General features: G+C 42.3%; 1 protein-coding gene across 1 annotated transcript in view; it reads left to right on the forward strand.

The window, feature by feature from the left end:
- Positions 1 to 2,606: 2,606 nt before the first annotated feature.
- RFC1 (replication factor C subunit 1) overlaps positions 2,607 to 20,215 on the forward strand; it is a gene marked incomplete at both ends in the record, with an annotated part of 74,392 nt that continues 56,783 nt past the window's right edge. Inside the window, 8 exons of the mRNA XM_080697255.1 lie at positions 2,607 to 2,637; positions 3,639 to 3,752; positions 4,243 to 4,468; positions 5,890 to 5,902; positions 6,199 to 6,301; positions 10,493 to 10,551; positions 13,820 to 13,945; positions 16,209 to 16,281. Coding sequence (XP_080553381.1) covers positions 2,607 to 2,637; positions 3,639 to 3,752; positions 4,243 to 4,468; positions 5,890 to 5,902; positions 6,199 to 6,301; positions 10,493 to 10,551; positions 13,820 to 13,945; positions 16,209 to 16,281 — 745 coding nt within the window. The remainder of the gene's footprint in view (positions 2,638 to 3,638; positions 3,753 to 4,242; positions 4,469 to 5,889; positions 5,903 to 6,198; positions 6,302 to 10,492; positions 10,552 to 13,819; positions 13,946 to 16,208; positions 16,282 to 20,215) is intronic.

The following is a 20,215-nucleotide window of genomic DNA, read 5'->3' on the forward strand; positions in this document are numbered from 1 at the left end:
GTTTGTTAAATAAGTAAGTAAATGAAGTGCTGATCTTGGGCCGAGGCAGCAGGCCTGGAGGGGGATGACGGTGGTATTTGGAGGATGAGGCAGGTGAACTGAGATGCTGGTGGGGCAGCGTGAGGAGGAAGCACGGTGCCTGTGTTCCCGTTGGTGAAGGGTGATGCTGCTGTGGAGATGGGGATAAAGGGACAGAGCACATTTCAGCAGAACACAAGTTTAGTTTTGTAAATTAAGAGTTCAGAAATACGTTTGTGCATTTGACAGAGATATATCTGACAGACAAACTCAGAGGATGTCTGGAGTGGAGAGGGAAGGTTTGGGAGATAATAGTGTATAAAATTTCAGTTGTATGTTTTTGTAAGTTAGCTTACACAGGATGAGTGTGGATCAAAAGTTTTTAACTTGGGGTTCATGGTAGACTTTTGGGGCAAACTCCTAAGTTGCATACTGAGTTTCAGTTTTTCCCCCGGGTATTGAACCCAGGGCTTTGCACATAGTAGGCAAGTGCTGCACCTCTGAGCACATCTTCCACCCTGCATATAAAGCTTTATGTGCATGTTTGCATATTTCTGGGGAAAATGTTCATTACATATATCAGATCTATGAAAGCATAAACACTACTGGTATACTAGTAGAAGACTATTTTGATTCCTTTGTACACATTGTGGCCTTTTTTGGTGTGTGTGTGGAACTGGGGATGGAACCCAGAGACATTCTACTTCTGAGCCACACCCCCAACCCTATTTCAGTTTATATTGAAACAGGGTCTCACTGGGTTGCAAAGGGCCTAAGTAGCAAGGCTGTCTGCGAACCGCCATCCTCCTGTCTCTGCCTCTTGAATGCTGGGATTACAAGCGTGCACCACCACGCCTGGTTTAAAGGTGGCATTTAAAAACAACTTTATTTTTTGTGTTGAGGATCGAATCCAGGGGCGTTCTACCTTCAAGCTACACCTCCAGCCCTATTTTATTTTGTATTTTGAAACAGGGTCTCATTATTGAGAGCGTCACTAAGTTGCTGAAGCTGGCTGTGAACCCATGATCCTCCTGTCTCAGCTCCCAAGTACTGGAATGATAAACATGCAGGGCTCATTATGGCTTTTTTGGGGGGGGGGTACTGGGGATGGAACCCAGGGGCATTCTACCTCTGAGCTACACCCAGCCCTATTTTTTATTCTTTAATTTTGAAACAGGGCCTCACTAAGTAGCTGATGCTGTCCGTAAACCACAATTCTCTGGTCTTAGCCTCCTGAATGCTGGGATTACAAGCATGCGCCCCCAGGCGTGGCTTATAGTGGCATATTTTAACTTGTTATCGACAGTTTGCTTCAGTAACCTATATACTATATAATAGAGTACTGTATCACAGAACTAATTGCAGTGAAATACTATATCATGGGGCAACAATGATAGAGAACTGTTGTATACTGTGTTCTACATGGTACATCTGTAAATATTTGATGAGTAAATGCAAATAAACTTTGTATTTTCAGTAAGTCAGCTAGAAGGTAAAAGTTGCTGGTGTGAAAACATCTTTACTCCTTTCTGAATGACTTTATTTATAAATATTAAAATGTGGCATGAATCTGGGCGTGGTGGCACATGCTTGTAATCCCTGCGCTTGGGAGGCTGAGACAGGAGGATTGCACAAGTTCAAAGCCAGCCTCAGCTACTTAGTGAGGCCCTTTGCAACTCAGTGAGACCCTGTTTCAAAATAAAGAATAAAAAAGTTGGGCTGGGGGTGTAGCTTGGGGGTAGAATGCACCAGGGTTCCATCCCCAGTACCGCGCAAAAAAAAAAAAAAAAAAAAAAAAAGCGTGATAATACAGTAGCTTAGAGAACCTATGTGTGTTTTTGGTTTGAACTGAATTTTTGTGTTCGTTCAAGTTTCTTTTTCTTTTATAACACTTCATTGGTGGGTTATAGTCCTCTGTCATAATGTAGCTCACAATGAGAGTGACATGCATGCACACACACCTGGTGGGCTTTTCAAGTAGTTTAAGTTTGACTTTGGATCAGAAGTCAGTTGTGAAAAGTTGACTTCTGGATGAGTAAACACAGTCAGCATTGTGTTCTGGTGAAAATGCCAGGATTCTGAAATAAACCATCAACTGGGCATAATCAGTCTTACATTGTTGTTACCCAGTTATGCAAGTCTGAAAGGAAAACTTATTGTTTTAAACCCATATTAGGTAGTTATTTCTATTTTCTGCTTAATTTTGCCAGTGTTGGTTTGCATTTTTGGATTGGGTATCTGGAAAGTTCTGTGATACAGAATTTAGTTGAGAGGGCTAAAGCTTTATGGTGCTAAGTGTGTCTTAGAGTCTTCGCATCCTTTGGACACAGGAATGGCAGTGGGTCTTTCCATTGTCTTGGAAGGAGTTTCTCAGATGCTGAGTAGATGCTAGTGGAGTGGGAGCGGTTTCTAGTCCCCATTTCTGTTCCTGTGCTGTGCTGTTTTCCATCTGTTCTTGATTTCCTATGTTCAGCTTTGTTTTCTAAAGCCAGAAAGATTAAGAGCAGAAAGTAGAATTAAAGCTCCATGGGAACAGAATCTTTGCTTGTTTGTTTATCCCAAGCAGTGAATAGCTCTTGGCCCACAGAATGCTCCCAGGATTTCTGAATGAGCAAGAGAGTGAGTGAATGGAGTCACGTAGGCCCTGGAACCTGACACACTGTTGAGAGATTGCACGGTTGTTTTCCTTAGGGAGCTCTTGAGGCAGGTGCTACACTTTGCTGTGTCAGTAATAGCAATTTTGTATATAGAGATATTTCTGGTTTCTAAAAAAGGTCATTTGTTTGACTAAAAACAAATTTTGAGAAAGAGGAAGTATCCTACTAAAAATGAAAGTATTTTTTATAGTCATTATACATATACGTGTGTGTGTGTGTGTGTGTGTGTGTGTGTGTGTGTGTGTTACTGGGTGTTGTATCCAGGAGCATTCTACCTTCAAGCTAAATCCCCAGCCTTGTTTTTTATTCTTTATTTTGAAATAGGGCCTCACTAAATTGCCAAGGCTGGTGGCAAACCTGAAGTCCTCCTGTCTCAGCCACATACTGGGATTACAAGTGTGCTCCACCATGCCTGCCTAATTTAATATTTTCTTAATTTTTTTCTCTCTTTTTTTGGTACTGGGGATTGAATCCAGGTGCATTCTACCTCTGAGCTAAACACACCAGCCCTTTTTATTTATTTATTTATTTTTTTCAGTACTGGAGATGGATCCCAGGGGCAATCTACTTCCAAGCTATACTTCCAGCTTTATTTTTTATTTATTTTGAAACAGAGTCTCACTGAGTTGCAAAAGCCTCACTAAGTAGCTGAGACTATCCGTGAACCATGCTCCTCCTGTCTCAGCCTCCTAGATGCTGGGATTACAAGCGTGCGCCACCACGCCTGGCTCCTTTTTTAATTTTAAAACAGGGTCTTGATAAGTTGCTGAGGGTCTTCCTGAATTATTGAGGGCGGCTTTGAACCTGCAATCCTCCTGAGCCTCCCAAGTACTGGGATTACAGGCATGCACCACCGCCCCTGGCTTAAAGATTCTTTTAATACATACTCTTTTCAAATCTAAGAATTAGCACTCTTTTTACTTTAAGTTTTAAAAAGTGTTTAAAGTTTGTAATTCCTAGTAGGAAAGCATGAGAATGAGTGGCCTAATGGTAAAACACTGAAGAACTTCAGCTGCGTGGGCGCGAGGGGTGGGTCAGCTGCAGAACACCCAGCTGTTGCCATAAGAGGACGAGAGGGTGCGAGGGGCACTGGTTTGTGTTACTGTGACGACCAGTAGGTAATCTAGGTTGCATTTCCTTCTGGAAGGGCTTTGTCAGAAGGGCATTATGTTTTACCTCCAAATCTGGCTGACAGTTTACTGATGAGATTCATAACCTTCGGGTTGCTGAGGTATTTTGACATCCTTGCCAGGTTCTGGGCCACATCCTGGAAGGCCACCAGAGCTGGCTCCTGTATCTCTGAGAACCTCTGCCTCACTCAACTCTGTCCAAGCCAGGCATTCCTGCCATTCCAGGCCCGCTTTTCCCCCTGCAGGCCCTCCTCCAGGAAGGCCAGCCGGGGAGGGCCTCAGCTCCTCTGTCATCTGGCCGCCTCCTCTCCGTGGGCTCTCTCTTCTCCAGCCCTCTGTTCTTAACCCTTTCTCTCCGTTGGCCTCAAGGCTCACAGATCTGCTTGTGCTTTCTCCAGTGTTCTGTGGTCTGAGGCCTTTCTGTTAGCTTGTTTCAGCCTTGCGCCAGCACCGTCAGAATCCAGATCAGGGGCATGGGAAGGGCACGGGCTGCCCCGTCCCTGACCCAGAAGTCCCAGTGCTTTCACTTGCCGCCTGTGAGCTGAGCTGCATTGGGGAGCATTTCAGCGGCTCTGTCACAGTCTCAGAGAGCAGCATTCAACATCTGTGGTTGGAAGACACTGGCTCTCGGCATATGGAATGGCTGACTGAGGAGGAAGTTTGGTAGGGTCTGAATAAGTCGGTGGGGTTCTGTAGTTCATCATTTAGGGCTGTGGAACCTCTGAGCTACACCCCCAACTGTAATTATTTATTTTTGAAACAGCGTCTTGCTAAGTTGCTGAGGCTATCCTTGAACTTGTGATCCTCTTGTCTCAGCCTCCCAAGAACTGGGACTACAGGCTATATAGCCCATTTTTTTTTGGGGGGGGGGACACTGGGATTGAATCCAAGGACATTCTACCTCCAAGCTACATTCTCAGCCTTATTTATTTATTTATTTTGGTGGTACTGGGGTTCCTGGAAGCCCTTCTACTTCCGGGCTACACTCCCAGACCTATTTTTATATTTTGGAAACAGGGTCTCTTTCGCCGGCTTCGAACCTGCGCGATCCTCCTGTCTCCGCCTCCCAAGCGCGGGGATTACAAGCGTGCGCCACCGCGCCCGGCAGCTCAGCCCTATTTTTAAATTGTATTTTCAAACACTGTCTTGCTAGATTAATGAGAGTCTCACTATTTGCAGTCCTCAAACCTGCAGTCCTCCTGTCTGCCTCTAAAGTACGGATTATGGGCTACCCAGCACTTCTTGAGGGGCATGTGTATCTGCCTCAGGTACACCTTTAGTGTAAGTTCTTAGGTCACTTACCTCCTCACCTAATAGCTCGTCTGTCTTTTTTTTCTCTTCTTCGTGTCTTTTCTTCCTCCATGTTTTCTTCTGCTTCAGCTTTATGAGTTGCAGGTGGCACTTTGTCCTTTACAGTGTCCCTCCCCCAGCAAGCCCATCTTCTCGAATGCAGGCACTCCTGCCCTGCTCAGGCATTTTCAGGGAGGGAGGCCTGGGTCTCATGTGGTTTGCTGGATGTCCATGGTCAGGGGAAGGTAGAAGCAGAGGGCCTGGCTGAGGAGGCTGCAGCCCAAACACACAGTCTTAAAAATAAAGATACTTTTTTTGTGGTACTGGGGATTGAACACAGGCATTGTACATCCGAGCTACACCTTCAGCCCTATCTTTTATTCTTTGTTTTGAAACAGGGTCTCACTAAATTGTGGAGGGCCTCACTAAGCAGCTGAGGCTGGCCGTGACCTGTGATCCTTCCTGTCTCAGCCTCCCAATACTGGGATGAAAAGCGTGGGCCACCAAACAGAATCTTTAAAAACAACTCAGATCCACACCTGTAGTTCCAGCTATGTAGGAGCCTGAGGCAGGAAGATCTCAAGTTCAAGGCCAACCTGGGCGACTTAGCCAGATTCTATTTCAAAATAAAATGAGAAGAAGAAAGAAAAAAAAAAAAAAAGAAAGAAATGGAGCAGGGATGTAGTCCTGTGCTTCCCTAGCATTTTGAGGTTCTGGGTTAATACTGTAAAAGCAAAAAAACCAAATCTATCGTTAATTTCATTTTACATAATCAGGAGTCTTTCTGAACCCAGGTGTGATTTGAAGGTGAGCAACTCCAGGAATAACCACTCAGGTGTTCATTGAATATTAATTAAGCATATACATATCTGGGGTGGAGGCCCCGTACTTGAGTGAGATATGGTGGTAAGATAGAGAAGCCTGCCATACGGAACTTGTAGAAATGTCTTCAGTCTTAATTTCTCTGAGTATCATGTGAAGGCCCAGTTCAGGTGTGATTCCCAGGTACTGTCAGCTGCTCCTCCTGGTGTGCCCATAGCCTTGTGCTTGGCTCTGCTTTAGCAGTGTATTCTGTTTGTCTTCATATATCCATTTGTTTGCAGGTGGATTTGCGAGGACATTTTTTTCATGAAGGAATGCCCACTTTGGGTCCCAAGTTCCTGGTGCGGAGCTTGCCTGTATCACAAAAGGATGAGATTCATCAGGGTGATGGGCAGGGAAGGGCATACTGCTAATGTGGAGTGTCTGCTTTTCTAGTCCCTAGAGCTGCAAGAGCTCCTCGAGGAGGCAGTCACGCTCAGTTGAAAACCAAGTTAGAGAGTCAGAGTTAGGGCCGGTTTCTGTTCCAGAGGCTCTGGTATGCCACTGCTCGTCCTCACAGGGATCCAGTGATGCAATTGGCATTATGTGACCAAGGGACAAGGAAATGAGGGGCTCATCCCAGGTGTCCCTTAGGAAGTGGCGAAACTCTCAGAAAGATTGTGTTTGTCTGATTTAACCATTCATTTCATTCACACATGTATATATTCTGATATTATTTGCACTATTTACCTTATAGTATTATCAAAAGACATAAATCTATGTCCAGTTTTAAGTAAAGCATGAAAAATTTAATTATTTCTGCTAAATTTGTTTTGTGTGATGTTTGCCTGACTCTCTGTCATACTAGAACTGACCTGTTTGTTTAATAATCACTGCTCTGTTTCTGTCCCCAAGAAATGTAAAAGAAAGCTGGGCGTGGTGGCGCACGGCTTGTAATCCCAGCATTCCGGACGCTGAGACGGGAGGATCACCGTTCACAGGCAGCCTTAGCTACTTAGTGAGGCCCTCTGCAACTTTGTGAGACCCTGTTTCAAAATAAAGAATAACAAATAGGGCAGAGGGTATAGCTCGGAGGTTGAATGCCCCTGGGTTCCATTCCCAGACCTGCAAAAAAAAAAAAAAAAAAAAAAAGTAAAAGAAATAATATTACAGGGACAAAGTGTATATGCATGTTTAAAATTTTGCTTCTTAAGTAGCTGGTACTACATTTATATGCTACTGTGTCTGGCTACATTTGCAATTTTGATAAATATTGCTGGATTTTTTTTTCCAGGAAGGTTATGTCAGCTTTGACTTTTTTTTTTGTATTAAGATTGAACCTAAGGCCATTCTATCTTGAATTATATCCCCAGCCTTATTTGTTTATTTATTTTTTGTAGTCCTAGGGATTTAAGCCAGTGCCATTCTACCTCTGAGCTATACCCCTGTCCTATTTTATTTTATTTACTTTTTTTGTGTGATTCTAGGTTTGAATCCAGAGGCATTCTACCTTTGAGCTACACTCTAGTCCTTTTTCTATTTTGTTGTTGTTGTTGTTGTTTTGAAATGGTCTTGCTGTGTTGCTGAGGGTCTTGCTAGGTTGTTGAGGCTGGTCTTGAACCTGTGATCCTCTTGTCTCAGACTCCCAAGTACTGAGATTATAGGGGTGCGTCACTATATCTGATTTAAGTTTTTTTTTTGCAGGTCTGGGATGGAACCCAGGGTCATTCAACCTCCGAGCTACACTTGCTGCCCTATTTTTTTATTCTTTATTTTGAAACAGGGTCTCACGAAGTTGCAGAGGGCCTCACTGAGTAGCTGAGGCTGGCCACGAACCGCGATGCTCCGGTCTCAGCCTCCCGAATGCTGGGATTACAAACGTGCGCCACCACGCCCAGCTAAGTTTTAATTTTAGCAATAACTGCTTATTATTTGTGAAATTGAGCATCTTTGTGTGTTGGTTATTTTCATTTCTTTTATAATTTGCCTATTAATAGTTTTTATTTATTTTTCTATTGGGTTATCTTTTATTAATTTGTGGGAACCCATATATATATTACATATTTTGTAGATTTTTTTTTTTGGTACTGGGGTTGGAATCTAGGGGCATTCTACTTCCAGCAACACACCCAACCCTGTTTTTTATTCTTCATTTTGAAACAGTGTCTCACTCAGTTGCAAAGGACCTAAGTAGCTGAGGCTGTTCGCAAACTATCCTCTTGTTTCAGCCTCTCAAAAGCTGGGATTACAAGCATGTGCTACCACATTCAGCTTGTAGATATTTTTAAGTTAGTTGATTCTATTTTATTTTAATTTTTTTTTTTTTTTTTTTTTTTGCAGTTCTGGGGATGGAATCCTGGGGCATTTTATCTTTGAGCTCCACCCCCAGCCCTATTTTTTATTCTTTGTTTTTATTTTTTTATTTCTACTCCCAGACCTATTTTTTCATATTTTATTTGGAAACAGGGTCTCACAAAGTTGTTGAGAGCCTCACTAAATAGCTGACACTGGCTTCGAACCTGTGCAATCCTCCTGTATCAGCCTCCCAAGTGCTGGGATTACAAGTGTGAGCTACCATGCCCGGCTTACTCTTTATTTTATTATTTTTTTGTGTGGTTCTGGGGGTAGAACCCAGGGTATTTTCTACCTCCAGGCTATACTGCCAGACCTATTTTTTATAGTTTATTTGGAAATAGGGTCTAAGTAGCTGAGGCTGGCTTTCAACCTGTGTGATCCTCCTGTCTCATCCTCTCAAGTGCTGGGATTACAAGCGTGTGCCACCACGCCTGGCTTTATTTTTTTATTTTGAAATAGGTCTCACTGAATTGCAAAGGGTTTCACTTAGTACTAAGGCTATTCACTTAGTACTAAGGCTAACCTTGATCCTCCTGTCTCTGCCTTCAGAATGCTGGGATTATGTGTGCACCACCACACATAATCACAGGCATTTTTTTTTTAAATTTGTTTGTGGCATCTTTCATTATTTAGTAAAAAAATTTTTTTTTTGGTACTGTGGATTGAACCCAAGGACATTTTACTGCCGAGCTACACTCCCAACCCTTTTATTTTTGTTTTGAAAAATGGGTCTCCATAAATTGCTGAGGCTGGTTGCGAATCTGCGATCCTCCTGTGTTGGCCTCCCAAGTCTGAGATTACTAATGTGCCATACCAAATCTGGTTAAATCTGTCTTTATGGTTTCTAACTTTGGTGTTTCCCTGCCTACAAAGTTTTCTGCTTGCCAAGATTATAATAGTAAATTTAAAAAATGTTTCTTTTGCTGGGCGTGGTGGTGCACACTTGTAATCCTCGTGCTTGGGAGGCTAAGTCAGAGGATTGCATAGGTTCGAAGCCAGCCTCAGCTACTTAGGCTCTCAACAACTTAGTGAAGACCCTGTTTCCAAATAAAATACAAAATAGATCTGGTGTATAGCCCGGGGGTAGAAAGCCTCTGCATTCCACCCCCAGTACCACCAAAAAAAAAAAAGAAAAAAAGTTTATTTTTTTGCTGGGCATGGTGGTGCATGCTTGTAATCCCAGCATTCGGCAGCCTGAGACCAGAGAATCACGGTTTGAAGACAGCCTTAGCTACTTAGTGAGGCTCTTTTCAACTTAGTGAGACCTTGTTTTAAGATAAAGAATAAAAAATAGGAGCTGGGTGTGGTAACGCATACTTGTAATCCCAGCATTTGGGAGGCTGAGACCAGAGGATCGCGGTTCAGGGACAGCCTCAGCTACTTAGTGAGGCCCTCTGCAACTTAGTGAGACCCTGTTTCAAAATAAAGAATAAAAAAAAATAGGGCAGGGGTGTAGCTTGGAGGTCAAATGCCCCGGGTTCTATCCCCAGACCCGCAAACAAACAAACAAACAAAAAAAACCCCACAAAAAAACAAAAACAAAAAAATCAACCCAGCAAAAATGTTTCTTTTTCTATTTTTACTCAGCAAAAATTATTTTGCAGGTAGAAGAGGTGTTTCGAGCATTATTTCTTGGTATGATTAGCTCCTAGGCTTGTTCTGAATTTGATGAAATCTTTGAAGACCTGGAATATTAGACAAGAATGTTCATTGGAAGAGTAAGAGAAGTCACACGTTATAAATCAGCTACCTAGTTGTTGACCTTTGCCTCTTAGATATTTATACTCAAGACAGCTTGCTTACAGTGGAAGTAGGCCTGAAAAGGAGTGAGTCCAAATGGTTCCTATTCTAATGAAAATTCTCTTCTAAAAGTTTAGGCTTTTCATGTATATTGAGTTGGCTCAGGATGCTGTGGTGTCTCCCTTTCTGCTGCAGCCAGAGTCTAGGGAAAGTGGGCAGGGGAGGCTGACTAGAGAGGAAGGACCAGGGGATGTGAGTGAAAAGGATCCCTGAGGAGAAGAGCGGGACAGTGTTGAGCGGCAGGCAGCATGGGCCAGCCTCAGGGTGCGCAGTGGTACCCGTAGCTCCCTCCTGGGAATTACATTCTGGTTTCTCTTAGGAGTATTAAGCATTTGTGGTTCAAAAACAGGTTGAAAACAATTTTGGTATTTCCACTGTGTGCCTGCTCACAGTTTGGCTCTCCTGTATGTGTATGTATTTATATAATCATTGCTGTTTCAGTGAAGAATCACTGTGGTATTTCAAAAAGTAAAACACTCATTTCCTCCAGAAACAATAAAGTAGTTGTCAGGCTCAAACTCGATTCTTTGCAAGTTTTAAGGAAGACCATGGCGGTCTTTCTTGTCCTCTGTCTTTGCTGTGTCAGTTTTATAGGAGAGGTATCCATTCTGTAAGCAGTGTTTTTTAGTCTTAGACTTATAGGGAAAAAAAATTATTTTTGTACTGGGTATTGAACCAGATGTATTTTAACTCTGAGCTATACACCCTAGCCCTATTTTATTTTTTATTTTGAAATGGGGTCTCACCAATTGCTGAGGCTGGCCTTAAACCTGCAATCCTCCTGTTTTCTTGGCCTCCCAAATACTGGGATTGCAGGCATACGCTACCACTTCTGGCCAATTAGTGAATTTGTAATTTTTCTACATTAGGATATTTACAGAAGAGGGTATAAAACTGGGGAAGTTTTTAATCTTTCAATTTAACATTTCCTGAGTGCTTTGTTTATCTGCTTTGTTTAATAGCCACAAGCTATTAAAGCTAGTTGTGTTTGTGTAACACAGTTTGGGTGTTTATTTTATTTTGCGGTACTGGGGATGGAACCCAGGGGCATTCTACCTCTGAACTATACCCCCAGCCATATTTTTTTAGTCTTTAATTTGAAACAGGGTCTCACTGAGTTGCAGAGGGCCTCACTAAGTAGTAGCTGAGGCTGTCTTCTGTGATCCTCCTATCTCAGCCTCCAAAATGTTGGGATTACAAGCATGTGCCTCCATGCCCGGCCAGTTTGGGATTTTTGACATTGCAAGAATTTGTATAATAATTACTGCTAGGGTCCAGAAGAGAATTGCTAATTTTTTTGTACTTTACAAAATACTTTGGTAGCTACTTTCTCAAACAATAAAGAGAGGTTGGCGAGATAAAAAGTCTTAAAAATTATAAACAGCAAGGATAAAAAGAGGGGAAAGTGGTATAGCTAATTTTTTTTTTTTTTTTGCAGTACTTGGGATTGAACCCAGGGGCATTCTACCTTTGAGATATACCCCCAGCCTTAATTTTCAGTTTTAGTTTTGAAACAGGGTCTCACTAAGTTGTGGAGGGCTTCACTAAATAGCTGAGGTTGGCTGCGAACCACGATCCTCCTATCTCTGCCTCTAGAGTACTGGGATTACAGGTGTGTGCTACCACGCCTGGCCTACAGCTGTTTTTTTTTTTTTTTTTTTGTGGTACTGGGGGTGGAACCCAGGGGCTTTTCTACCTCCGGGCTATATTCCCAGCCCTATTTCATATTTTATTTGGAAACAGGGTCTCACTAAGTTGCTGAGAGCCTCACTAAGTAGCTGAGGCTGGCTTTGAACCTGTGCCATCCTCTTGTCTCAGTCTCCCAAGTGTGGGGATTACAAGTGCGCACCACCACGCCCGGCTACAGCTGATTTTTGAATCCTTTTTTTTTTTTTTAATTAAGATCCTAGCTTTATCCAGCTATGGTGGTGGATGCCTATAATCTTGGTACTTGGGAGGCAGAGACAGGAGGATTGCAAGTTCGAGGTCAGCCTCAGCAGTCTAGTAAGAACCGCAGCAATTTAGTAAGACTTGTTTTGAAATAAAAAGTAAAGAGGGCTGGGGATGTAGCTTAGAGGTAGAATACCCCTGGGTTCAATACCTAGTACCACACATAAAAACACACAACAATGATCTTAGTTCTTCTAATTATTTTGAATTCCTTACATCATTGCCTATACGCAGAATTTATAAATGGAGATGTTTCAGTGATCTGATGGGATAGTAGTTCAGAAATAAAGGGAAGCCGGGCGTGGTGGCGCACGCTTGTAATCCCCGCGCTTGGGAGGCGGAGACAGGAGGATCGCACAGGTTCGAAGCCAGCCGCGCTGGCGTAAGAGACCCTGTTTCCAAAAAAAAAAAAAGTATAAAATAGGTCTGGGAGTGTAGCCTGGAGGTAGAAGGGTTTCCAGGAACCCCAGTACCACCAAAAACAAAACAAAACAAAACAAATAAACAAAAAACAAAACAAAAAAAAGAAATAAAGGGAAACTTTATTGAGACAGAATTGTCATAGGTGAATAATAAATCCTCATAATGTTCAGGTATTAGTCCCACTTATGTGAAACTAGATAAATTAACTTGCCCTGTGTCACAGGTAGAAAGCTCTGGAGCACAGACTCAAACCAGAGTACGCTGATTCTGGGGTCCTTCTATGCCATACTTTCTTCACATTCTAGAATGGTAGGGAAGAGTGAATGTGCAAGGGATAAGAAAGGCGAGTGCTTTTTCATTATAAGTTATATTTTGAAGTTTCAGTATGATTAACTTGAATTCTATAGTTAAACAGTGGGATAGAATAACTTAAGAGTATATTGTGTTGAACATCAGAATGTTTTCTTGTTTTCTTCATAATTTGAGGAAAAGGAAAATAATTTCAAGGTTCTTGGTTACTAAAAATGACCAGGGTTGTGAGAGTTCTCTTTTCTCAAACTGAAGTGTAAATCCTGTGGATAAGGATCATTTATTTATTTATTTATTTATTTATTTATTTATTTATTTATTTTGTGGTACTGGGTTCCTGGAGGCCCTTCTACCTCCGGGCTATACTCCCAGACATATTTTATATTTTTATTTGGAAACAGGGTCTCTTAAGCCAGCGCGGCTGGCTTCGAACCTGTGCGATCCTCCTGTCTCCGCCTCCCAAGCGCGGGGATCACAAGCGTGCGCCACCACGCCCGGCAGGATCATGTTTTTCAAGTGTTTGTCTTCCCTGCTTGGGATATGTATGTGCCTGTATGTGCAGTGACCTGCTACCTTCCCATTATAATTGTGGTGTCATTAACATTTACTTGCTTAATTTCGCCCTATTTTTGGCCAGATTATGAGAAGTAATACTACATTTCATTAGGCACATATTTTTTTGGGGGGGGATTATTGGGGATTGAACTCGGGAGCATTCTGCTTCTGAGCTACAACCCCATACCCAATATTTTTTTCTTCTCAATTTGAAACAGGGTCTTGCTAGTTTGATGAGAGCCTTTGAACTTGCTGAGGCGGTCCTTGAATCTGCGGTCCTTGTGTCTCAGCCTCCTAAGTACTGGGATTATAGGCGAGCGCCACCAAGCCCGGCTGGCACATTGTTTTTAATGCAGTGATCTTATCAGGTAGCTCTTGTACATAAAAGGAATGCCGCTGCACATACTGAACTATCTTGATACGGATAATTTACTCAGGGTGAACCTGTGTGTGAGTGAAGCTGTCTCATTTTACAGTTAAAAGTAGAATTTTATACAGCTGATACTTAGGAGTCTTCTGTTTGGCTTTCAGGACATTAGGAAATTCTTTGGAGTTATACCAAGCGGGAAAAAACTTGTAAGTGAAACAGGAAAGAAAAATGAGAAAACAAAGCCCGAAGAAACTTTAAAAGCAAAGAAAGGAATAAAGGAAATCAAGGTCAGTTTTCTAAATATAAGTTTGCATTGTATGAAATGTTAAATAAGCTCTGTTCCTAGACTTGATATGTTGGGACCTTTGAGTAAATACAGATTTCAGCTCAGTAGAGGAAGAAGAAAAGGAATAAGGCTGTTGCTTATTTCTAATTAAATTAACCTAATAGATTTGTGGCTTGTTTTTCCTTGTTGATGTAGAGACGGAGCCTGTTTTGGTAGTTAAAACTTTGCATTTTAAGATGAAGCTTTATTTACAGAGATGTGATCCTCTGTCCTAGGTGAGTAAAGCTGTGCAGGAAAGCTTCTTCTTTTCCTAGTGCCCCTTGGGCCTCAGAGAAGTTCAGTATAATGTTGCTATGAAAAGTGTCAATGGCTACAATAGTGTATTTGAATTAATATTGTTCCATTTTATGTAAAGTGTAAGGATGTTGCATCCTCACTAATGATCTGTCACCCCATTCTCTGCTCTAGTTGTCTCGTGTGCCCGCACATGGCAGTGCTTCACAGTTGAATGTAATTTTGCAGTTAACAAACATATGTGTTTTAAAGGAAAGAGAAATAGTGCTTTTTTCTTTTTTTTCTTTGCAGTACTGAGAATGGAACTACCTCCAACTACACCCCCAGCGCTATTTTTTTATTCTTTATTTTGAAACAGGGTCTCACTGAGTTGCAAAGGGCCTCACTAAGTAGTAGTTGAAGTTGTCAATGAACCGCAGTCCTCCTCTCTCAGTCTCTCAAATGGTGGGATTACAAGCGTGAGCCACCACGCCTGGATTGAAATAGTGCTCTTTTTAACTTACCTACATATTTGCCATTTCTGCTGTTCATTTTTTATCTAAGCTCTGAGTTTTTATTTAATATTGTTTTCTTTGAACCTGAAGAATTTCTTTAGAATTTCTGATTGTACAGTTCTGTTGATGACAGATTCTATATGTCTTTGTGTATCTAAAATGCCTTTATTGCCGGGCATGGTGGCGCACCCTTGTAATACCCACACTTGGGAGGTGGAGAAAAAAAAAATAGGTCTAGGAGTGTAGCCTGGAGGTAGACGGATTTCCAGAAACCCCAGTATCACCAAGAAAAAAAAAAAAAAAAGAAAAAAGAAATGCCTTTATTGCTGGGTATGGTGGTGCACACTTGTAAACCCAGCATTTGGGAGGCTGAGACAGGAGGATTGTGGTTTGAAGACAGCCTCAGCTACTCTTAGTGAGGTCCTTTGCAACTCAGTGAGACCCTGTTTCAAAATAAAGAATAAAAAGTAGGGTCGGGGTATAACTCAGAGGTAGAATGCCCCCTGGATTCCATCCTCAGTACTGTGGGGAAAAAAAAAGAATAAAAAGATAGGGCTGGGGGTGTAGCTGTAGCTTGGAGGTAGAATGCTCCAGGTTCATTCCCCAGTACCTGCAACAAAACACAAAAACCCCAAAACAGTCTCACTAAGTTGCTAAAGCTCTCTATGCTGATTAGGCTGTCCTTAAACCTGCAGTCTTCCTATCTCAGCCTCCCAAGTACTGAGATTATAAGTGCACACTGCTGTGCTTGGTCAGCGTAATGTTTATTTTTTATTTTTAGGAAGCACTTGCTTTGTTACTCAGCTTTCCATTACCATAACAAAGTACCTGATATAATCAACTTCTAAAAAGAAAAGGTTCATTTTGGCTCAGAGTTTTGGAGTTTCCCTGTCTGTGATTGGTTGGACCCATTGCTTTAGAACTTTGGTGAGATAGCATACATCATGGGAGGACTGTATGGTAGAGCAAAAATGCTCACCTTATGTCCAGGCAGTGAAGAGGAAGGAGCCAGAGTCCCCAGTCCACCTCAGGGCGCTCCTACAGTGAACTGCCGACCTCCCAGTGGGTCCCACGTCTTTAAGCTTCCACTACCTCCCAGTAGTACCCTGACAACCATGCCTTTAATATATCGGTCAGGATCCTAACTACAGGACCTTGTGATGTCGTGGAGCTGAATAGTAATAGAGCTTTTTCGATAATTCTTTCTTTTCCATCCGGATACAATTAATATGTGGCTTATTCTTTAGTCTAACAAGAGCATTATTAACATTTGGCTCACACGGTTCTTTATGGTGGGGAATGTCCTGTGCATTGTCATGTTTGGTGGCATCTCTGGAAGTCTCTAGACACTGACAGATGTTGCCATGGGGGTAGAATTGTTTCTGGTTGAGAACTATGAAGCCCAAGTCTAGTGAGGAAAACAGGAATACTTTATATAGACTTGTCTTCTTATTATACTATGACTTTTTATTTTAGGTAAATAGCTCTTGTAAAGCGGATGTATCCAAACAAAAACAACCAAAGAAAAAGAGGATCATCTATGATTCAGGTAATATTACTTCTGAGATCTTTAAAGTGTTAAAATTGTTTCATATCCCTTAGAACAGTGTTTTCTAAACTGATGTTCTGTTACATACAGTTCTCTGTGATATTAAGAGGTACTGTGAGAATAGGGCTCTCTGCTCAAGTAGAGTTTTATTGATTTATTTTTTGTGGCATTGGGGATGGAACCCAGGGGCTTTTTACTTCTGAGCTACACCCCCAGCCCTATTTTTTATTCCTTATTATTATTATTATTATTTTTTTTGGTGGTACTGGGGTTCCTGGAAGCCCTTCTACCTCCGGGCTACACTCCCAGACCTCTTTTTACATTTTTTATATTTGGAAACAGGGTCTCCTAAGCCAGCGCGTGCGGCTGGCTTCGAACCTGCGCGATCCTCCTGTCTCTGCCTCCCAAGCGCGGGGATTACAAGCGTGCGCCACCACGCCCGCCTTATTCCTTATTTTGAAACAGGGATTCACTGAGTTGCAGAGGGCCTCACTATGTATGGAGTAGTTGGGGTTATCTGCGAACTGCGATCCTCCTGTCTCAGCCTCCCAAATGCTTGGATTACAAGTGTGTGCCAACACACCCGGCCTCAAGTAGTTTTAAAAATTTTTATAACTAGCTGGGTGGGGGTGGCGCATGTTTATAATCTCAGTACTTGGTAGGCTGAGACAGGAAGAGTGCAGGGTTACAGTCAGCCTCTGCTACTTAGTGAGGCCCTCCGTGACTTAGTGAGGCGTCTTTCAAAATAAAGAATAAAAAATAGGGCTGGAGGTATAGCTCAGAGGTAGAATGCCCCCGGGTTCATCCCTAATACTGCAAAAAAAAAAAAGTGTATATATGAATTTCATTTTTTTTTTTTTTTTGTGGTACTGGGGGTGGGACCCAGAGGCTTTCTACCTCCGAGCTATACTCCCATACCTTTTTTATATTTTATTTGGAAACAGGGTCTCACTAAGTTGCTGAGAGCCTCACTAAGTAGCTGAGGCTGGCTTCGAACCCGTGCGATCCTCCTGTCTCAGCCTCCCAAGCACGGGGATTACAAGCGTGCACCACCAGGCCCTGCTGAATTTCATTATTTTTTGAAATGGGGGTCTTACTATGTTGTGTAGGCTGATCTTGAATTCCTGAATGCAAGTGATCCTCCCACTAGTCTTGATTGCTGGGATATAGGCAAGTGCCACTCTGTCAAAGAATTTTATGTAATGGCAGAACTTACTAGACTCATTTTATATATATATATATATTTTATATATATATATATATATTTTTTTTTTTTTTTTTTTGCGGGTCTGAGGATGGAACCCAGGGGCATTCAACCTTCTAGCTACACCCTCTGCCCTATTTTTTATTCTTTAATTTGAAACAGGGTCTCACTAAGTTGTAGAGGGCCTCACTAAGTAGTTGAGGCTGTCCACGAATCGTGATCCTCCAGGCTCAGCCTCCTGAATGCTGGGATTATAAGCGTGCAACAACATGCCTGACTATATATATTTTTTAATTTCCTTCCTTCCTTCCTTCCATTTACCGAGGATTGAACCCAGGGACATTCTACCTCTGAGCTACATCCCCAGCCCTTTTTACTTTTTTATTTTGGTGATACTGAGGTTCCTGGAAGCCCTTCTACCTCCGGGCTACACTACCAGACCTATTGTTTTTTATATTTTTATTTGGAAACAGGGTCTCTTAAGCCAGTGTGGCTGGCTTTGAACCTGCACAATCTCCTGTCTAAAAAAATTAAAATTGCCGGGCGGGCGTGATGGTGCACGTTTTTAGTCCCAGCATTCCGGAGGCTGAGACCAGAGGATTGCGGTTCGCGGACAGCCTCAGCTACCTAGTGAGGCCCTCTGCAACTCAGTGAGACCCGGTTTCCAAATAAAGAATAAAAAATAGGGCAGGGGGTGTAGATCGGAGGTTGAATGCCCCTGGGTTACATCCCAGACCGGCAAAAAAAAAAAAAAAAAAAAAAAAAAAATTAATTTTTTTTGAGCTGAGGTTCTTGAAAATTGAATCTGAAAAGGATTGACTTAGAATATTGATTTTATTTAAGGCCGGGCGTGGTGGCACGCGCTTGTAATCCCCGCGCTTGGGAGGCAGAGACAGGAGGATCGCGCTGGTTCAAAGCCAGCTGTGCTGGCTTAAGAGACCCTGTTTCCAAATAAAAATATAAAATAGGTCTGGGAGTGTAGCCTGGAGGTAGAAGGGCTTCCAGGAACCCCAGTACCACCAAAAAAAAAACCCCAGAAGATTGATTTTATTTAATTTTTTTACTTTTATTGGTGCTTTAGAGTGTCACCTCATAATACAGTTCATAATGGTCGTGGCATTCATGCACGTGGCACTTGGTAGGCCTCCCCCAGTTCTTTCCCCGTACAGGGAGACTATTGATTTTTTTTTTTTTTTTGGTGGTATTGGGAATGGAACCTAAGGGCATTCTACCTCCGAGCTACTCCCCAAGGGCTATTTTTTTTTTTTTTTAATTCTTTATTTTGAAACAAGGTGCCTCCCAAATGCTGGGATTATAAGTGTGGGCCACCACGCCCGGCTGAGGCGATTGTTGATTTTTTTTTGGTTGTTGTTGTTGGTACTGGGGTTCCTGGAAACCCTTCTACCTCCAGGCTACTCTCCCAGACCTATTTTATATTTTTATTTGGAAACAGGGTCTCTTAAGCCAGCAAGGCTGGCTTTGAACCTGCGCGATTCTCCTGTCTCCGCCTCCCAAGCGCGGGGATTACAGGCGTGCGCCTCCACGCCTGGCAAGACTATTGATTTTTATATCAAAGATATGAAATTATTTTTTGTGTTTCAAAGACTTTTGAGTATATAGTTTGTTGTTGTTGTTGTTGTTATTATTATTTGTAGTTCTGGGGTTGAACCTAGGGGCATTATACCTCTGAGTTACATCCCCAGCTCTCCTTTTAAATTTTGAAACAGAATCTCACTATGTTGCTGAGGGTCTTGGTAGGTTACTGAGGCTGGCCACAAACCTGTGAACCTCCTGTCTCAGCCTCCTGTATACTGGGATTACAGGTGTGCACTCCCAGGCCTGGCTGTAATAGCCACTTAAAATATAATATTTCACTCTGGGCATGGTGGAGCACGCTTGTAATCCCAGCATTTGGGAGGCTGAGACAGGAGGATCACCGCGGATAGCCTCAGCTACTTAGTGAGGCCCTATACAACTCTCTGAGCCCCTGTTTCGAAAGAAAGAATAAAAAATAGGGCTTGGGTGTAGCTTAGAGGTAGAATGCCCCTAGGTCCCATCCCCAGTATAAGGGGGAAGGGGAAAAAAAAAATATATATATATATACATACATACACATACATATATACACGCATGCCTGTAATCCCAATACTTGGGAGGTGGAGACAGGATGATCTCAGCAAGTAGTGAGACTAATCAACCTAGGGAGATGCTGTTAAAAAAAAAAAGAAAGATGCCGGGCGTGGTGGCGCACGCTTATAATCCCCACGCTTGGGAGGCTGAGACAGGAGGATCACACTGGTTTGAAGCTAGCCTCAGTTACTTAGTGAAGCTATCAGCAACTTAGTGAGACCCTGTTTCCAAATAAAATATAAAATAGGGCTGGGAGTATAGCCCAGAGGTAGAAAGCCTCTGGGTCTACCCCTAGTACCACGAAAAAATACAAAAAAAAACCCCAAACAAACAAAAAAACCAAAAAGGCAGGGTGTGGTGTTACAAGCATGTGGCACCACACCCTGCCTACTAGTGAGGCCCTCTGCACATAGTGCGACTTTTTTCCAAAATAAAGAATAAAAAAATAGGGCTGGCCCCTGGCTTCTAGCCTCGTTTCCACACACACAAAAAAAAGAAGTGTGTATATATACACGCACACACACGTAAACTTTATTTATTTATTTATTTATTTATTTATTTATTTATTTATTTATTTATTGTGGGTCTGGGGATGAAACC

This window comes from Muscardinus avellanarius (genome assembly GCF_963383645.1).
Source record: "Muscardinus avellanarius genome assembly, chromosome: 6".
Classification (NCBI taxonomy): domain Eukaryota; kingdom Metazoa; phylum Chordata; class Mammalia; order Rodentia; family Gliridae; genus Muscardinus; species Muscardinus avellanarius.